Source organism: Xiphias gladius, chromosome 19 (assembly GCF_016859285.1).
Source record: "Xiphias gladius isolate SHS-SW01 ecotype Sanya breed wild chromosome 19, ASM1685928v1, whole genome shotgun sequence".
NCBI lineage: Eukaryota > Metazoa > Chordata > Actinopteri > Istiophoriformes > Xiphiidae > Xiphias > Xiphias gladius.
In genome coordinates this window covers 18,897,913-18,917,972 of record NC_053418.1, presented here as the reverse complement: position 1 = coordinate 18,917,972, position 20,060 = coordinate 18,897,913, and the positions used below count along the sequence as shown (strand labels likewise).

General features: G+C 42.3%; 1 protein-coding gene across 4 annotated transcripts in view; it reads left to right on the top strand.

The window, feature by feature from the left end:
- rtkn (rhotekin) overlaps positions 1–20,060 on the top strand; it is a 54,998-nt gene that overhangs the window by 32,007 nt on the left and 2,931 nt on the right. For all 4 annotated transcript variants that reach the window (XM_040155719.1, XM_040155720.1, XM_040155721.1 and 1 more), the window contains exons 2-10: positions 12,040–12,301; positions 13,147–13,200; positions 14,947–15,064; positions 15,198–15,422; positions 15,609–15,703; positions 16,311–16,417; positions 16,618–16,749; positions 17,792–17,957; positions 18,128–18,232. In XM_040155719.1, coding sequence (XP_040011653.1) covers positions 12,040–12,301; positions 13,147–13,200; positions 14,947–15,064; positions 15,198–15,422; positions 15,609–15,703; positions 16,311–16,417; positions 16,618–16,749; positions 17,792–17,957; positions 18,128–18,232 — 1,264 coding nt within the window. The remainder of the gene's footprint in view (positions 1–12,039; positions 12,302–13,146; positions 13,201–14,946; positions 15,065–15,197; positions 15,423–15,608; positions 15,704–16,310; positions 16,418–16,617; positions 16,750–17,791; positions 17,958–18,127; positions 18,233–20,060) is intronic.

Below are 20,060 nucleotides of genomic sequence, written 5' to 3'. Positions count from 1 at the left end.
TTCTGGGTTGAAAAGCTATTTGAAAGAGCACCAGAACATCCCTCACTGCAGCTTTTATGCACTGCTGTGTTTACAGAGAAACTGCCATCACCATTTCTTCCAGATTAGATGACTGCAGAGAAAATCGGCCTCTTAAGTATCCAGTATTTAATGAAAGACCATTATTGGTCCAGCCAGACAGAAGCAGGAAAGACAAAAGGGGTTCACTCTGAACTGGAATGTAAGACTATTTGAAGCCCAGACCAGCTCAGCTCATGTCTGCGTGCCCATGGTACGTTTACATGTCAGCAGATAGAGGCTGTGCATTGTTCTGTTGTAGCTGAATAAATATTTTGTTTAAGTAAATCTGTGTGTGCAGTGTTGGTGTGTAGATAAGTAGTCGTGTAAATGAGTGTGTAGAAGTTTTAAGTTTCATTCTAGTGTGTGTGTGTGTGTGTGTGTGTGTGTATGTAAATGTCGATCCCCAAATCTGTTAAAGATGTTCTGGAGGGCAGAGATAAGAACCATGCGCACACATGCGCGCGCACGCACACACACACACACACACACACACACACACACACACACACACACACACACACACACACTTGCCACGATTAATTATTATCCCTCTCTTGTTCTTTCGATTTCTCCATCTGAGTTGCCCTTACATGCCTTCTTGCCTTCCTGACTCCTTTTTTTCACTGCCTCTCACTGAACTGACACACACGCATTCACACGTGTGCACAACACACACGCACGGACTCCAAGGGTTAATGTGGCCCATTAGTAACCAGAGCAAGCCGTAAGTGCTGTGAAGTGGCAGAAGGGTGGAACCAAAATCACAGAGTCGGGGACTGTGAGTGGATCTCACCTTACAAGTGTTCCCCATGTTATTAATACAGCTGTCAGTGAAACAAATACTGCCTTTATTATCCCATGATAGCAATATTCCTCAGGCCTTGATTTATGGCAGCTCTCCCCCTCCAACTCACTCATATACATACACACACACTCCCTCCAGCCGTGCCTCATCTGTCCCCTTCTTGGTCATTGTACCCTGAGGGCAGAGGGCTGAGGGTCAGCTCAGTGATAACCAGCTTTGCTTTAACTCCACTCAGAAGTCCTGCAGCTTCATGAATATTATAATGAACTGCTCTACTTCAGGGCTGTCGCCGGTCAATAGTCAGAGAGGACACACATGCACCCGTACGCACATACACACAGCTTGAACGTAGAGTGTCTATTGCCTTATTATTGTGTCTGTTCTCTCTGTCTCTGTCTTGAAAACCTTCAGGACAGCCAACAGCCTCACCTCCCCTTCAACAGATCTCACGTGGGGGCAGCACATGTGGTTATATATACACATGTGGCCATATAGTCTAAATAAGGCAACAGTAGCAACAGTGATGAATAATAGAGAGTGTTGAAAACAGCTTTAACTACAGAGCCCTTGGCTAGAAATGGGGCTCAGAGAGAGCACACTGAATAGAAGAGAGACAAACAGAGAAAATGACGACATTTACATGGATTGCATTATCCCATTTTTGATCAAAATGATAGAAGCTGTAAACAACATTGTCTGATTGCTTTAACCTCCATAGACCCACATTGTAATAAGCATAATTGAATTTGGAATATTCCAGGGAAGTGGAGAGAAGATAAGTACAGAGAATATTGGACTCAAACAGTAATATAGAGGATGGACCATTTGTGTGCCTAGATGGTATAAATAACTTGCTAGTGATGCTGCCAGTCAAAAAAAGTAAGCCATCACTGCAAATTAGATGCTTTAATTTCATTTAAAAGAAATTAAGCTGGATACATCTATATGGGAAGTATGAGTTTTCCATTCAAACTAAAATTTCCAGGTAGTTGTAAAGATGTTACTCAAAGTTCAAACTTAAATGCCAAAAAAAAAAAACAAAATAAATCTTGAATCTTTTCTTCCTCAAGCTCTCAGGTTTAATGGCAGCTGGCAAACGACAAAACCATATGGTTAGCAGAGGAGTTGAATGTGTGAGATTGTTTCTGAAAGTTTTATCGCATGACAGTCATATGTTAGGATTTTATAAGAGCTCTGTTTTGCCCAGATATGGAAGACGAGTGTTTTGGAATCTCACCGGTTTAAAGAGTTCATTTGAATGTGAATAGAAGGCCAAAACTAAGAAGAATAATGCATTTTCAGATTTATATGCATTAATATGGTTTCCGCCCCACATGCTTTAGACTTAACTGAACCTCTCCACGTGTGTCTGTAGTATCGCACAGAGAGCAGAGGTAAGAGACAAGAGGGAGGAGAGTTTCGCAGGCTTAAGTGCTAGTTAGGCTGGCTGAGCTAATTAGCCCCGATTTCCTCATCCCGATTCAGACAAGAAGGAAAGCCTGGGATTACTGAGACAAACACTCTGTGTGTGTCACTGAAATTGTGTCAGGCTTTTGGAACTGTTAATCAGCATGGGGGTTTGGGGGCACTTATTTGCAAAAGTCAACTAATGAAAGCTTTAAGTGTGTTACAGTGTGTTGCACAGCAACTTTTAGGATTGGTTCGTGAAAGTGAGATAACTGGCCACCCCATACCCCACTGAGGATGAAAAGGATCTTAATGCTACGGTACTCAGCAGGGATGCCAGTCTCCTTCGGGAAGCTGTGGCACTGTGACCTCTTGCCCTCCCCAACCTCTGTTTGTCCCTTTAGCTGTTCCTCATCTGCCATTTGTCTGTCCCATCTTCCTACTCCAACAACACTTCATCCCATGACATCCTTCTCATACATCTTGTGATGTGAACAGGTTTCAATCTCATTGCCTGATAGAAGGGTCTCATTGTAAAAGGAAGCCAACTCATTTTGCTAAGGTGATTGCCGACATGGAAAATGAAAAGAGATATGAAAAGACACATATTGAAGAAAGAGTCTGTTGTTTTGTTGGTTCTGTAGAGTGTTAAGTTGATTCTGTTTTTCCCTTTGTTTGCAGCATGGGGATTGTTGACACTAATGCCAACATTTCACCCCAAATTTATTTGACATTTTTGAAGAGGAATATGATTCCATGAGAAAGGACTAGTATAGTCATTGCAGCTAAGGGTTTGTTTATTACTCATTTATGTTTGCTGTTTGGGACTGGTTGTAAGCTGGACAACTGGAAGCATGCAGCCCAAAGGCCTCCTGTAAAATATACAACTAGTCATGTGATACTGTTGACCAGTCACAGTCAAAAATGTGAGCAGGCCCAGAAAAACTTTTTGCTGGCCAGCCTGGACACATGTCAGAGATCAAACCCAAGAACTGTAATTGTGCCCTCCTCCTCCCTGATGTGCATCCGAGGTGTGAGTTATACTGAGAGATGTCAGTCACCATGACACATGCATGCACACTGAGGTTCTCGTGAGAGCCAAATTACAACCACTTTAATTAGGAGAAAGTGTTGTGCCACGTATTCTGCCCGTCCACTCACAGCCATACCGGCTAAAGCGATAACATTCACAGACTAATACCTCTCTTCAAACAGTAATTTGATGTATTAGAGAAAGAACAGGATGTAACAACATGAAAAATTCCAGCACAGAGTGGATAACAGTGTCATGTCAGTGTCTTTTTGCCTCATGTGTATCTTTTAATGTGATTAAATCCCCTTTACTTCATCTCCCCACTGAGGGATGATGCACTATAAGAGTGCTCTCATTGAGAGAGACCACAGCAGTCTTTGATCAGGGGCTTAGAAAGACCGATTCACACCCGCTCCTCTCCTAAACCTTTCTCTCCTTTCTCTGTAAGGGCTTCTGGCTTACAGGAAAAGCTGGCTAATCAGTTAATAATACAGTATCAACTTGTGTAATAGTCAGTGGCTGTGTTCCAGCCGGCAGTGCACAACTCTTACTGTGCCAGTAAAGCGCACAGATGAGGTTACAGTATTGCTGTGTGTGTGTTTTGCAATTCATTAGTTACCTCATCTAGGCCTAAGACAGTCCGTTCTGCCAGTTACTGTGATTTGGGTTTCTCCATTACTGTTTGTTTGGAAAAGGAAGCTGCTCGGTGACAACTCTTGCCCCTTCTCTGTCTCCTTTCTCATCAAAATCTGAGGATTGTGTTCGAGGTGTGAAACATACAGAATAATATATTTTGTTGTTCTTCTTTAAGATTGTATCTGAACATATTTTGTGTTTTGAATATAGCCCAGTTTGTTCCCCCTGGTCCTCTTAGAGGTGAGATGGAAGAGGAGCAGAGGGGGTAGTGCTGCGATTAGTGTTTTTGTCCTGTTGTTACTCATAATAAACTAACGTCCAGGTTGAATGTATACATTTCTTTTCCAGCCCACAGTTATTTATGAGGCTGGTCCGGAACATGTACACAGTGTTTCATGAATCTCTACTCTGCAGGCCTGTTAGTTATATGCTGAGAGACCACACAGTCTTAAAGTAGATATACTAACACACACACACACAAATACAAACAACTTCCTGTTATTATCACCTGTACTTTGCCTTCAAATCATTCTGCAGTTTGGTTTGCCTTCCTGCAGCTTCTCCCAGCTCCCACCATGCCACTATATGATAATGCAGACCGGGTTTGTTAGGCTGAGTCTGCACAGCCGTGTAAGAGCCATCAAGCTTTAGTGTGCTATAAATTGTTGAAGTGATCACTGCTTGGCAGACTCTAAGCTCCCTGTGCTCTCTCGTAACTCTAAACAAATTTGTTTTATAGCTCGAAATTCACTCCACTGTTTCTCTCCTTAGGGCCTGCAGCCAAAAAACAAATCAACTTGCAAGTACGAAGTGCACACACAGAACAAATATACACTTATTCACTGCCACGCACTTGTTTGCGTACACAGGCTTATTCGTCACCTCCTGCAAGTACAAACCCATGATCCATGATTTAGGACACAGAAACATGCATATTATTTCTCTCTTTAGCAATTTCTGCTCTGACCCCGCCCCATGTGTGCTGGGACCCAGCTGCATTGAAACACACTGCCTTTGTGTGAGAACAGCTGCCTCCGAAGTCATTTGGACACACGCTTGCGCACATAAGCGCATGTGGACAAGCTCTCACACAGATACACACATCATTTTCCATGCAAGCAGAGCTGAAACAGTCTCTATTGTCAGGGAATAATTGAACGCATAAGTTGTTGGGGGGGGGAGTTCACAGTGTTCCAGCTATAAGACTTGGTCCACTGTTGAAACTCTATAGCGATCACCTCAGTGATGACGTCAGCATGTTGGCACAGAGACCAGCGTACACAGGCACATTTTGCCATATGAAAAGGCCCTGGGACTATGTGTCTTAAGTGTGTCCTGCAATGAACAGACCTGGACGGCTTTGCAGCCAGCTTCGCCGTTGTAAAAAGGTGATGCAAACACTCCACCCGCTACTGTTTCTCTCCCCCCTCCTCTCTGTCTTTCATGACCAACGCCAAACCACTTCCCTTCACTGTTGTTGTGCCCTGGCTGCCCAGCAGCAGCTGGAGTCTGAAACACTGTAGGGATGTTGTTTGGTGAATTGTATCATTGTTTTTGAGTGGTTTGGGGTCGGTTTGGGATTGTCGCCTGTTTTCTCCTAATCTGACACTAGGCTGTGTGTTCTGTAAATCACTGTGCACATGCGTACGTATTGCAGTTTATGTGTACATTAATATGAATTCTTCCCATTCCGTCCTTGCATTTCACTCACCACTCACTTTCATCCTTTCACCCTCATTCTATCCATTCTTCTTTCTCCATCATTCTTGCTGCTCTCCCTTTATTCTACTTGTGTCTTCATTTTCACTTTTAATTTTCTCTCATACTCTAACCTTATCTCAGCTAATTTGCCGTTGATTGTTTTTCTCTCCTCACTTACCTCTTACTCTTGTTTGCACTTTCAACTGCTCCCTCCATCCCTAACTGCGTCCATGCACTGGGTGTGGGAGAGGAAAAGGGGAAGAGGGTGAGCAAGAGGGAAAGTAGCGGAAGAGGGTGGAGAGGAAGGCGAGGCACATAGTTGTGGCTGGCTAATTGAAAGCCAGCAGTCTGGTCAGTAATGTTGAGTCGTAAGGGAGTGGTCAGGAATTTGCAATTCTTGATTATGTGTGTGTATGTGAAATAGAGATAGAGCACATTTGTGTCAGTGTTCATGTCTGTGGCCATGAAGATTGACAGATTGTTCATGTTCTTGTGACTGTGTGAGCTTGTGTGTGTGCTTGTCTGGTTGTCTGCTTTTCTGTGTGTGAAAGAGTGAGAAAGACCTTTTCCTTTTTGTCTGAGTGTCTTTCAGTTCTGCTGCTGTTATTCTCCACTTTTGTCTCCTTGCGTCTTTCTTTTCTATCAGTCTCTTTCACTCTGCCTGTCCGGCAAGCTTTTGTATTCTGTCAGTCAGCTGTAGCGTCTTGTCTGTTCAAAAAGAAAACAACTTCAGAGTTAGTACAGAAGAAAAGGAGACATGGCTGTGTAGTGGTTAGAGAAACCAGCCTTTAACTGGAGCGTACAGGTTCTACCCCAATGTCAGCAATCCTCTTCATGACCTCTGAACACAAGTAGACGGACACTTCCTCTACTGGTATCAGTATTGATATTAAATCTCTGTTGTGGATGTTGCTCATGTTTCAGTTGTGCAGGAGATCATTTTGTACATGATAGTTCTACAGTAATACCCAATGTGACAATACTCTGAACTGTTGTAATCTAATAAGACTAATAGTCTACACTACAGCCATGCTAGCAGTTCCGTGAGGCTGAACTTTGGCACAGCGGTGCTTTGAACTAAATGTTAACATCTGCATGCTAACATGCTGATATTCAGCAGGTATAATGTTGACTCCAGGCTGATGGGAATGTCATTAGTTTTGCAGGAATTTTGGTAATAAAATATTGGAAAAATCAAATTTTTTACAATAGCACTAGAAAAGTCACAGGATCAGCAAATTTGTTACAATTCATCCTGTGGGAAACATGAATATCTGACTCAAACTTAAATGAAAGGTCAGGGGTCACCAAAATCAGGGTGGGATTCATCCTCTGTTAACCATCATAGCAATCAGTCTGATAGTAGTTCAGATATTTCAGTCGGGACGAAGTGGTGGACCAACTGACTGACAGCGTAACATTGCAGTCCATAGAGCAATGCTGCTACCATGGCTAAAATGGTGAAAGTGTGCTTTCTGTTTTCAGGTCTAAAGTTAGTTGCAGCATTTCACAATTATTAATATGAGTAATTTTGTTCAATTATTTAACCATAATTTAATAACTCCTCCTCCTCCTCTCTGTGACTTGTCTGAATTAATTTGGTTCTGCTGCACAAAACGAACCGTGTTGTTCCTTGATGTTTTTAATACTCGCTGTGTGTTCATCCGCACCCTGTGGACCAACCCCATGCTGTAACTGCAGCCGTCTGGTCTGGTTAGGGATAGAGGTCAGAGGTCAAGGGTCAGTGATCTGAAGAGGAAAGTCTACTCATGCAGAACAACACATCGTAAACAAACCATTACACACCATCTGCAGCGGCGTCAGATCCCAAACCACAGTGTGTGTTTGTGTGTATGTTTGTAGAGGTGGTTGTGTGTTCACAGCGTCTCTGTGATCACACCCACAGACACACAAGTGAGGATCACAACACACAGCCAGGCGGGGACAGAGAGGTGACAGAGGAAGTGACCATCTGGTATCTACTGAGGCATCAAATTACCTGCTGAAAGGTTACATTGGCATTATGGATGTACTGTGTGTGTCATGCAGTGCTACTATCGAGGTTTATTGAAACATTTATCTGTAACCCAGTGGAGTTTTTTGGATGAATTCTTATTTTTCATTACATTTTGTACAGCAAATGCTAAAGTCCAAAATGAATTACATTTTTCAAACACACACAATGGATGCAGTTTGGGGTTAAGTGACTTGTATAAGAATCTCAGTCATAATTCATTCACAAGTCATTATGAAGTAATCTGTCCTTAGCCATTGGTGCAACCTTCAAGTTTTGGGGAGACACACTTGTTTCCATATGGCCTACGTTTTTTCCTCTCGGAAAAAGACACTATCTTTCCCAGTTATTGAAACGTCTGCTCACTTGCAGAACTTTGTACTTCGTTACCTTGGGAGCAGATTTGATTATATAGGACCCACCACTTCTGTTTCTTTTGCCAAATCTGTATCTTAATTTCTTGATTGCCACCTCCCTTTTGCACTTTCTGTGTTTTTCCCATCCCTCTTGTCCTCTCTTGCAAGCCCAACAACTTCATCCTCCTCCCTCTTCCTTTTCCTCACCATCCCTCCCTCCTTATGCCCTGACTCTATGCCATTCCAGATATTCTGTGCTTTCTCTTTCTTTTCTTCCACTCGCCGTTCCCTGCCTTATCTCTTTTTTTTTCTCTCTCAACCGCCTCTCTGACTCCACCCAGACCTTTTGCCCTGTCAACCCATATCTCCTCCTTTCGTCACTTTCTCCCTCGTCTCCAATCTTTTCCTCCAGCCCCCCGTTTTATTTGACAGCACCGCCTCCCTTCTGTGTGGCTGCTTGATACCCAACATGCACTGCATCCCTGTCGCCAAACCCTTCCTTCACCGTCTATCTGGCTGCTGTCCACACTGCCACCATCACAGGCATTCAGCTTCTCTGGCATTGCCCACTGGTCTAACACCTGCCACTTTGAAGACACTATGTGAGGGAATCACTGTGACAACATGTGTGTTTGTAAAACTGTATTTATGTGTGCCTGGGAGCGTTTGTCACAGATAATAAAAAGAAAATGAGTTCATCATCCACTCTAGACTTTTGTCCTGGTTGTTGTTGCATGTGTGTAAACCTGTGTTGTTTGCTGTGTTGATCTCTTTATTAACCGTCTGTGAGTGTTTTTGTCCCTGCTAGCCCGACATACAGCCAGACACGTGGATTAGAGTTAGATCTAGGCTGCTTGTTGTCTATTCTGAGATCCCCAGAAGGAGAAGCTTGTTAATTTAGCTGCTATAAATATAGGACCTCCTCCTAGCAGGTCACTCTAAGACCCGCTGCATGGAAGTGGACCGTGGTGACAGCTCCTTTACTCTGTGTTTGTGTGTGTGTATATGTTTGTGTATGCATTCCGTCAAAGTGTGGCTCAGCCTCAGGCTCAGGGATGCTTGTAGCATAGTCTGTGGTGCCAGTATTGACAAGGACATTTTGGACAAAGCCTGAACTGAGCTTCCTCTCTTTATCCTCTTTATCTCATATCCTTTTTTATGTTTATCACTTACAGCTAATGGTTTTGTTCTGATCGAATAATATAACACTATTTTTTTTTTTTCACAAACCAATTAATTGCACCTATATAAAATGTCAGAAACAATGAAACATGTCCTTTGGGGTTTTTTGGCAGGAGTCTAAAGTGGTGTAATCATTTTGTCCAAGTTCAATTAACAAGGATAAGAAAAAGAAAAACAGCAGATCTTGACATTTGAGAACCAGTTTTCTTCAAATGGAAGATATTTATGACTTAACGAATTACTTCATAAAGGAAACAAATTGTCATTGATCAACTAAATCAATTTATCAAATAATTGTTTCATCACTGACAGTTTGATTGTCTTACCTGGTAGAAGAACCTCTGTATCAAAGATGTAGATTCTACAAACCCTTGTGCTCATTATTGTTTTATTGCTGATTTTTAGGAAATATGCATCTGTTCTTCTCTTGCAATGGTTTTAAGGCTCTCTAGAATGATCAGCTAAGTACCCAGTAGATCAGAATTAAAAATATACTTTAAGTGTAGGCTTGCTGGTTTATTTTATCCTCTCATTTTCAGTTAAAATTACTCATTCTTTCTCCAAAAGCAGACACATGATGAAAGAAAAGCACATCAACTCTCATAAACAAACACTTGACCTACAAAATTGAATTCTCCACTTGTGCCTTGCAGACAATCTATGTTTCTGCTGTTGCTGTAATTTGGTCTCCTTTCTTTTGCTGTCACGAGTACCATAGTTGCTTTTCAGTCAGTGAAAGCAACCTTAGACTCTGTTCAACAGCCACAGTGTAGATTTTACACAACTCTAGACTGATCATTATCATTATACCAGTATAAATACACTTAATTATACTGTGTCTAATAATTCTAAACTCCAGTAATCTGAGGAGAAATCTGCTAGTAATCACCTCCATCCATTTTTTAATGTCATATCATGTTATTGTAGTCATCCTGTAATGCATGTCAGGCTTTTACTGACAATGTTTTAATGTTATGGTGGTTTCGGTGGTTTAGAGACAGGGTAGTTGGATCTTGTGTGTGCTTTACAGCTGTTCGTGTAGGTTTCACCACCAGGCAGACGTAGCGTGGTTGTATCCTGAGAAGCAAGTTAGTTTTTCCACATACAGTGGTTAATCGAGAATTACATGAAATCTCATTTTGTAATGCACTGTTTCCAAGCAAGGATCTGTGTCCAAATGTGGACTTTTATGTCAAATCCGCATTCGTTCCTCTCCCACTGGGCCCCTTTCAAAGAAAGTGAGAGACTCATGCTAAGAGAGAGACAGGTGGAAAGAAAAAGGAAGATGTAGAGGAAAAGAAAGAAAAGGCTGATTGAGGACAGTGAAGTGGAACGGATGGAGTGCGAGAGAAGGCGGAAGAAAATGAGCAGTGAAAGAATAAAAGCTTAAATCAAAAAAATTAAAAATTCATAAGAATCAGGCAGAGAGAGAGAGGGGGGATATAAATGTGAAAATATCAGATGGAGGAGGGGAAGGTGCATTTATCAGGCAGAGAGAGGGGTGGGAAAAGAAGGGCAAAGGGAGCATTAGAGATTATTTGTGGGGAGAGTGTGAGCTTACTAATGTAAGAACTGAAGAGGATGAGCACACACACACACATATTCACATTCACATACACATACTCCTGCAGTCAGGCAGATGTTGCATACCATTTGTTCATTCATTCATTAGAAACACAAAGTAAACTTAATATTACCCTAATTTGTTTAAACTATGCTTTAAAGACAACCTTATCGATCAGTATTCCCTGGACTGAAGCAATTGATGTGCATTGATTTGTACGTGACTCAAAGGTGTTTTAGCTTGGAAAAAGAAAAAAAAAAGAGCACAGGCACTAACACTTAAGGTCAACCCGGCTTTGCTTTTGCTTGGTCTTTGTATGATTCCTGGATCCTTTTGTGCTCTTTCATCCCTCTCCCCACAATTGTTATTTCTTTCCCTTCACTGTCTACTGTTTCAAGTTCATGCATACGGTATTTTTGAAGAGGGGCTTAGAGATTTGTTTAAGACTCTGGACAGCATCACCAGAGACAGAGCCAGATAGTTTAGGACTGAGGAACCTTCACTGTCTGCATGTGTTTGGGTTTGCAAGTGTGTCTGTACTGCTCCATAAGTGTACAGAGTCTAATCACAGACAGGATGGTTTTTTTGCCCCACTGGAGCCAGGTCAAATTTAGTCTGATCATATTTTCTTTTTTTTTCCTTAGAGAAAGCTGCTTGAGGGAGGGGATGGTGTCTAGAAATCGCTAAGTCTGTGTGTGGACATTTGTGTGTCTGGGGCTTCGCATTTGGGCTGCAGACGTTCAATGTTTGACAGCCTCATTCTTTATTCTCTCACTCGAGATGTGCTTCTCCCCCCTGTGTGTGTGTGTGCGTGTGTGTGTGTGTGTGTGTGTGTGTGTGTGTAGTGTGTGTGGTGAATAAGTTTGCACTAAATGATTCAGCATCTACGCGTCTGCTCAGCAGGGGACGGGGTCGTTGGTGAGAGGGCAAAAGGCCATGTGTTTGAAAATTGTCTTTCCCAACTCCCTCACATACACACACCAATGAACACAGACTCCAGAATGCTTCCAGAGACACACCTCAATAATATATCCACAATAGGCCTGTAATCTACTGCAGACTTACACTCTCTTGTTTTCTCTCATCTTTCTCTTTTCACCCAAAAAACAATTTTATCTACCTCACTCTCAATTTGCCTCTTGCATATCTCTAATAATATCTTAAATGAATATAATAAAAAAAGGGTTCTTTTAAAAGTGACATTATCTGTCTTTTAAGCCTCATTTCCCTCACACTCACTCATCTTCCCCTCTGCCCCTTCACCATCTCTTGTCCTTGCAGGACAGCGACATCCAGAAGAAGATTGACCATGAGATCCGGATGCGTGACGGGGCCTGCAAGCTGCTGGCTGCCTGCTCCCAGAGAGACCAGGCCCTGGAGGCAGCGAAGAGCCTGCAGACCTGCAGTACTCGCATCATGGCGTACATGTCGGAGCTGCAGAGGATGAAGGAAGCTCAGGTCATGCAGAAGGTCACACGGAGGTCGTCGGATGCAGGGCCAATGGACGACAGATTCCCATGCAAAGGAAAAGTGGCCATCTCAGGCAAGGAACTACTAAAAATATGTATTGATGAAAAGGAGGTGACTGGAGGAAGGGTAGGGGGAGCATTTTCCTTGAGCATTTTAAGGAAATTACATTTGAAATGTGGCAAAAGACTGACCAACAATAAGAAAGGAAAAAGGAGAGAATCTTCACCAGCTTGTCAGGCAAAGGCTGATATCCAGCTTCCTCTCTCTCTAATAGGGCATCATCATTCCCTCTTAATAGACCGCAGTGAACGTGGTGACTTGCAGATGTTTCCCATTGCAATATAATGATTGATTATGGAGCTACTCTGTATCACAGACATACTGCAGAGAGATAATTCATACCAGGGAATAAGACAATGGGGTTGAAATGTTTTTGTTTTCATGTTGTTCTTGTTTTGTTTGTGTTTACAACATGATGAGAAATTAAATAAATTATTGTGTGTGTGTGTGTGTGTGTGTGTGTGTGTGTGTGTGTGTGTGTGTCGGTGGGTTTGTGATGTGTGTGGGTGGGTGGGCTGGAGGGTAGCGGTTCAGTGGGGCACTGCTGCATGTCTAGTACCCAGCTGGGGAACATGCTACACACACTCTCACACTCTCGTGTGTGTGTGTGTGTGTGTGTGTGTGAGAGAGTGTTAGAGTTCACACTCTCTCTCACACACACACACACACACACACACACACACACACACACACACACACACACACACACACACAGCCAGTTATTAGCTGTGGATACTTTAGCCAGTAAATGAAAGCAGCATGGGCAGGGAGACACACACACAGATACACACATTTCAATTAGACAGAAGGGGTGGTTAACATTTTTGTGGTCTAATCCCTTGTCTGTTGTCGTTACAGATCTTCGTATCCCTCTCATGTGGAAAGACACAGAGTACTTCAAGAACAAAGGAGGTGAGATACCACCTCTGTATGCATGAGAAGAAATTCATTGATGGCTTATTAATGATTTATGCCTGTAAGTTCTATTAATGATTTGCTTCTGAGGGAGGTGGTATGTGGCTTCACACAGTAATGAAACTGCTAACAGATGTTGAATTTGTGTGAAAGCTTTTTGCAATCATTGGCGTGAGTGTGGGATTCCTTGTGGCCACAGAACAAAAATCACCTTTTTATCATGGGCTTCAGAGTGAAACACTGATGTGATATTTTTGTATCATATTTTTGACAATATCCTGACCCAAGAGACTACCACTTAACTGTGCAAAAAGACCATTCAGTATGACATTTTTCCACTCTGTGCAGGGTCCATAGCACAGTTCCAGTCGCTAATTATTACAATCTGTTGCAGCTTCCCAGATATCGCTGTATTTTACAGCAACTGATTTTTCTTTTTTAGACATGAGAAATTCCTGGCAGCACAATCTTGACCCACTGCTCAGTCTTGTTGGCTGTGCCTCTTGGCTCTGAGAAGCTGCAGTACACAGGCGCTGAACAGGATCGTTATTGGTGGGGTAGAGAATACTGGAAGGCAGAACAAATGAAGTCTGAAATCTAGGGAACTCCCATAGTCTTTTGTCCTGTGGAGTGTTACAGTGAATCAGGTCATATTTAAATGTTTTGTGGTGCACCGAAAATATTACAATGGTAATATTGATAATGACTATTTTCTTTCCCACCTCCTCTTGATAGAGTCAATGTGGGTTAACCTCTATGCAGTCATTATAGCAGCCTCAGTGCTCATTCTCTCCCCTGGCATCTTGAGTGGAATTAATCTGTGTGGCCTGTGCACATAAATGAACTCGAGAGACAGGTAGTAGACTCTTAACAAAGCTTAATGAAGCTGTTAGTCGAGGTCATTAAGCACACAGAGACATAAACTAAGCCCAGGAGGCAAGGAGGAGCAAAGCGTGTTCCTCCCTCACATGTCCAATCATATTTTAAGCATGCAAGTTTATACTTGGAATAAGTTTGAATATTAAGTGTCAATGTGCTGTAGATGGGGAAACACATAAGTAGAAACAGACAACCTCCCTCAGCCTTTTCACTTGTAACCTTGAATTTGTATGAGAAGTAGCAAAGTGAACAGAAATACACAATAAAAGAAAGATAGTAGACCAGGGCCATATTATTCAAATTACAACAATGATACCTGAGGTACTGTTTCTTACATACATTTCTAGCTCTTATTATGGGTGTGATGTACTGTGCTTTAGCACAAGAATTCACCAAATTAGCCATAATAGTGAAAAAGGGTAGCGAAGCTTCTCAACAATGTATGTGTATTCCCTTGAATAGTTTATTTGCAATGTATATAGAAGCCAAGAGTTGTTGTTACCCAGCTCTCATTGGCTACTATTAAAAACCAAACAGCTAACAATGCTGTATAGGAATTCTTAGCAGAGCTGGTCATTGAGACTGCTAAACTGAAACTAACAACAGTAGAAGTGCTTGTCAGCCAGGTGGTGGACTTCTAACTACTCATGTCATGTTCCCTGTCTAGCGTCTGGTCTCAAACCTTCGTTAACAGTTATTTAAATCTTTAAATCATCTGCAGATGATGCTGTTTTGGAGCTGAAAATGGGTTTTCAAGTGATGCAAATGAATGAAAGCTATTCAGACGTCTTGTAAGTGTGGTGATTTTTTTCTTTTTTCTTTTTCTCTCTCTTTTGTACTGCTTTTCCACCTTGTCCTTTGTAGAGCTCCACCGGTGTGCTGTGTTCTGCCTGCTGCAGCTGGGAGGAGAGATCTTTGACACAGACATGGTGATAGTGGACCGGACACTCACTGATATCTGCTTTGACAACACCATTGTATTGTAAGTCATCTATCTGCTCTATTACCAAACAGCCACTTAAACTGTGATACTCAAAAAAAAAAAAAAAAAATCGCGTACAACCAGTGTGTGACACTGGCATTGTCATGGTCATCATGTCTGTATCCTTCCTCAGCACTGACGCCAGCCCAGGTTTTGAGCTGCGTGTTGAGCTGTACAGCTGCTGCTCGGAGGACGACTACTCAGCAGGGAACACACCAAGGAAACTAGCCAGTAAACTGAGCTCCTCCCTGGGCCGATCAGCTGGGAAGAAGCTCCGGGCAGCCATGGAGCCTGGACCATGCAGTCCTGTCAGCAATGGAGGGGCAGCTCCCCTCCTGCTGCCAGTTCCCTCTGTACCGTAAGTTTGATTTAAAAATAATAACTAGTATACATTTTATACCAAATAGATTGAATCGAAGAAAGAATAACATACAGTATATATTTCTGAGAACACAGGAGCATATTTATGGAGACCGTTTTTCACTGTAAGCATGCATACTCAAACACCGAATCAATTTCTCTCCCCCCTCTTATGTATCGACAGAGGCCCTAAGTACCACCTCTTAGCTCATACCACCCTGTCACTATCACACGTCCAGGACAGCTTTCGCACACATGACCTCACCATCTCAGGCAACGGTGAGTGGCAGCCTCGAACAATCTGTCTCCTCACCATCTCTCCCCTCTCTCTGCCAAATCAGCCATCTGTCTGTTTTTTTTTTTTTTTTTTTTTTTTTTGTCCTTCTCTCACCCATCACTGTCTCACTTCTCCACTTTGAATTCTAATAGTTTCCTTTAAACCAGCCTACTGTGCATCATCTCCCTCCCTCCTTTTCTTCCTTATCCCTCCTGTCTGCCATTGTCAAGAGTATAGTAATAAAGGCTATGCTAGTGAGGTGACTGTTGTGTAGAGCTGTAATAATGTGGGCTAACAAGGTCTGAGACTCTCAGACAGACAAGCCCCTAGTTTTTTATTCATTGGCCCTTCAGCCTGCTGTAAAGTTTCATTGCCGCACTTCATGACACTCTCTGCAGCTGCAAGTCTTTTACACCTTTGTGCCTTGTTTTGTGTGTGTTTTCTTTTTTTTTTTTTGGGGGGGGCGCAGTGTGACATGGGGATGAAGTGTGTCAGTGTGTGTGGATGCATATGAGTACACATGTTTGTGCATGAATTTTGAATTTCATGAGCGAATTTTTTTATTTATTAATGGTGTTTATGTTTGCCCATCTATCTCTCTCCCTGTAGAAGAGTGTTCATACTGGCTGCCACTCTATGGCAGTATGTGTTGCCGTCTCGCAGCGCAGCCTCACTGTATGACCCAACAGATGATGAGTGGATGTTTGAAAGTTAAGGTAAGTTGGCAGGTGGGTGTTCAGCACGGATGCGGGACTTCCCACTCAGGGTTTTAATAGTTTTTAGCTTTTCTCCCCGACTTATTTTTATCCTTTTCTCCCCCTCCACCTCCCCCCTTTGCTTCTTATGATGCCATCTCTCTTTGTGTTTCTTTCCCTGTCTTTTACTCCGCACTTAACTGACTTTCTCTACCTCACAGCAGTGCGGAGGTGACCCTCAGAGCTGGACAAAAGTGTACGCAGTTCTGAAAGGAACAAGCCTTTTCTGCTACCACCGGCAAGAAGATGTGGAGGCTAACATCGAACCAGCTTTCACTATTTCTATCAACAAGGTCAGGAAAAGAATCACATGAAAGCAGAGAAACTATTTGGGATGTGGTAAAAAGTCTCCAGAGGTTGATCCAACCTTCCAGAAAACTTTACAGAAATTTTTTTAACACCTAAGGCATCAGCAACATGGATGATAATGCCTGTGGATTGCTGCCAGTTTGAATCTTAAGCCAAATGGTAGAATCTGAGCCATAAAAGTAAATAAGAAATGAGATCTTCTCTTGCTCAGGGTGCTCCTGAGCAAAGTACTTAGCCGTCAATTGTCCCAGTAGAGCTGCTCAGAAGCCAAGAGTGGAAAAATGTCTTTCTGTGGCAAATCTTTCTGGTGTAACTGTAAATGTTCAGCAGAGCTAGAAAGGAACAGGCATATGTGCATAAAAGGCTTTAAAGATTTCAAAATGAAATCTGTTTGGTATCTTCTCAAGTCTTTGCACACACAATAAGACACAGCGGTCAGAGCCATCCAATCAGGAATCACATTTTTCTCATCCCTCTGTTTTTCCAGAGACCAAAGTGAAAAACAGTCAGCACGCCAGTCAGGTTCTCATTCATCTTATTTCCTGTCTCTGCGTCTGAGAGTCGATGCCTGTGGGGCTTCTCATTCTTTCCATAGTGACTCAGGCAGTCTTTTATAGCATCGGACCCTGAGCACACAGCTGACCCAAAGCCAAGTCAGTTAGATCAGATCAGGTCTGTATGATCCTTTGTCAGTCAGCTGTCGGGCTCTCCTAAAGGAGGAGGAGGAGAAGGAGAGAGTTCAGTGTGACAAATAGAGAATTGGAACAACACTGCCATCTAGTGGTCACAAACAGACCCAGACACTGCACCTGTTGTTGGATAATTGCTGGAGGGGAATGGATTGGAAGAGGACTAATTAGGGGCTTTATTAGTGGGGGCTTATTTTCAGAGGGGACTTACAATTTTAATTGTAATAATGATCACTTGCAGGACATTATTTCGTTCATTCAGAAGTACTGGCACTTATTCCTGAGTGTAGTTATTTTGTCGCAGATGATTGTAGTCTTTGTCGTTCCCGTTTTTCAGGAGACCAGAATACGTGCGTCAGAGAAAGACCCTCACAGTAAAGTTCAGAATATCTGTATCAGCAATCAGTACGGAGGTGAGGAGGTTACACACACTCTGACCACAGACAGCCGCGAGGAGACACACCGGTGGATGGAAGCCTTTTGGCAACATTTCTATGATATGAGTAAGTACTTGCTATGCTATAACACAGGCAGTGTGTGATACACACCCACTACATACAGCCACTCACATACGTTACCATAGCTGCTTAAAAGACTCCATCTCAAGGGCATAAAATGTTCTGTCTGCTGCATCGGTTTGTTGAAGGTGACCTTTTTTGTCTCAAATATACAGGCCAGTGGAAGCAGTGCTGTGATGACTTAATGAAAATTGAACTGCCATCGCCAAGGAAACCAGCTCCTGTCACACCAAAACAGGGCTCTCTTTACCACGAAATGGGTAAGATGGGGGTCTCTGATATGCACAAAAAAACATTTTTTGGTCACTCTTAACTCGAAAAGGAAAAATAAAGGGAAGACAGGGAAAGGAAGAACTGTGCCTGCACTGCATGTGACTGTATGTAGCTATAATTCCTTGGGCCCATGTGCATGGGAGATGCTGTCACAATTAAATTTTCCTCTCTGATATCTCAAACTCAAACTCTGCTTTACTTCTCTGTACTGTAGATAGACTGGGTCTTATCTCTGACACGCTGACTCACTCTCAGTCTTCTGTTTCTCTGTTCCTCTTTGTCCTTTTCAATTTTCCTTGTGTGTCCTGAATCTCACTCCGTGGCTTTGTCTCCTTTGTCTTTCTTTATCATTTCCTTTTGTCCTCATACATTATTCACGATCAACGCCACAAATTCCATCAACTTTTACCATTCATTTTTAACGGGCGAATTATCTTTATCCTTGAATTAATCTTTTTCTGTTCCCTCATCATGCCTCAAAATTAATTTCCTTAATAAACACTTTTCAACCCTTATTAATTTCCATCATGACAATCAAAACCTATAAAAACTCATCTCCACCTGTTGCACATCTACTATCCACTCCCCCCTTTCTTTCTTGCCAACCTTCCTCTTGGTTTTCCTAACTCCCCCGGCAGCTCCTCTTGCCACACCCTCCTGCGAGGGTCTTCTGCTGCAGGATAACGCTGTGTCTGCTGAGATTCGTGCTCTGCTCTCATCCTATTACAACGACAGGTGAAGTAACAGGCGTAGGGTCCCATGTACAGCCCTGGTTGAAATTATCGGCATCCCTGAATTTTAAGTACAGAGTTTAGAATATTTTCAGAAATAAATGCAAATAAACCAATTTTGTATAATCGAAATATTTTAATCAAATGTCCAAGGTTACTGAACAAAAGAAAATAAACACCTTTGTTACCTTCTGATTTCATCATTCCTTTAGTACATTCAATGCCTCCAGTACCAGAGGCAGCAAAGCAGCCCCACAGCAGCATGATAGAACCTCCACCATGTTTTACTGTAGGGAGGATGCTCTCTTCCTTATTGGAGTCATTGCCTCGCCAATAAACAAACTGATGCACTGCATTCCAAAAGATTTCTACTTTGGTTTCATCTGTCCATACAACATTACCCCAGAAAGACTGTGGCTCTATGAAGGTTTTTGCAAACATTAGTTTTGCCTTTTTGTGCCTTCCTTTCAATAGAGGTGTCCTCCTTGGCCTTTGCTCTTGGAGCCCTACTTGGTTTAGTGTGCAGCGAATGATACAGGCTGAAACCACCACTCCAGATGGCTCCAGCTCAGCCTGAAGCTCTTTAGATGTCTTGCATGGTGTTTTTTCCACAATCTGCACAGTATGATCGCTAGCACCTTGTAGCCTTTGGAATTGTTATGTTTTTTGATAGTAGCATTTCTGATGCTCTTAGACAGCTCTCTTGTCTTTGCCACTGTGAAAAAGAAACAGGAATCAATTGGCCCCTTTTTATGCAGTAAAACCATCATTCATTTGTTAATTGTGAACCCTGCAAATGAAGCACAGGTGAGTTTTAATTGTTTTTTAATTTGTTTGAGGAACTAATTTAAATTTATCAAACGGATGCCAATATTTGTGTCACGTGTACATTTCATGTCTGTACTTCTTATTTCAGTATATGAAAGCATTTTTTTGTTGTTGTTGTTCAGTAACATTTTATTAATTATTCTGATTATTCCAAATTGGTTAATTTGCATTTATTTCTGAAGATATTCTGAATTCTGCACTTAAAATTCAGGGATGCCAATAATTTCAACCAGGAGTTATGCAATCCAGGATTTAT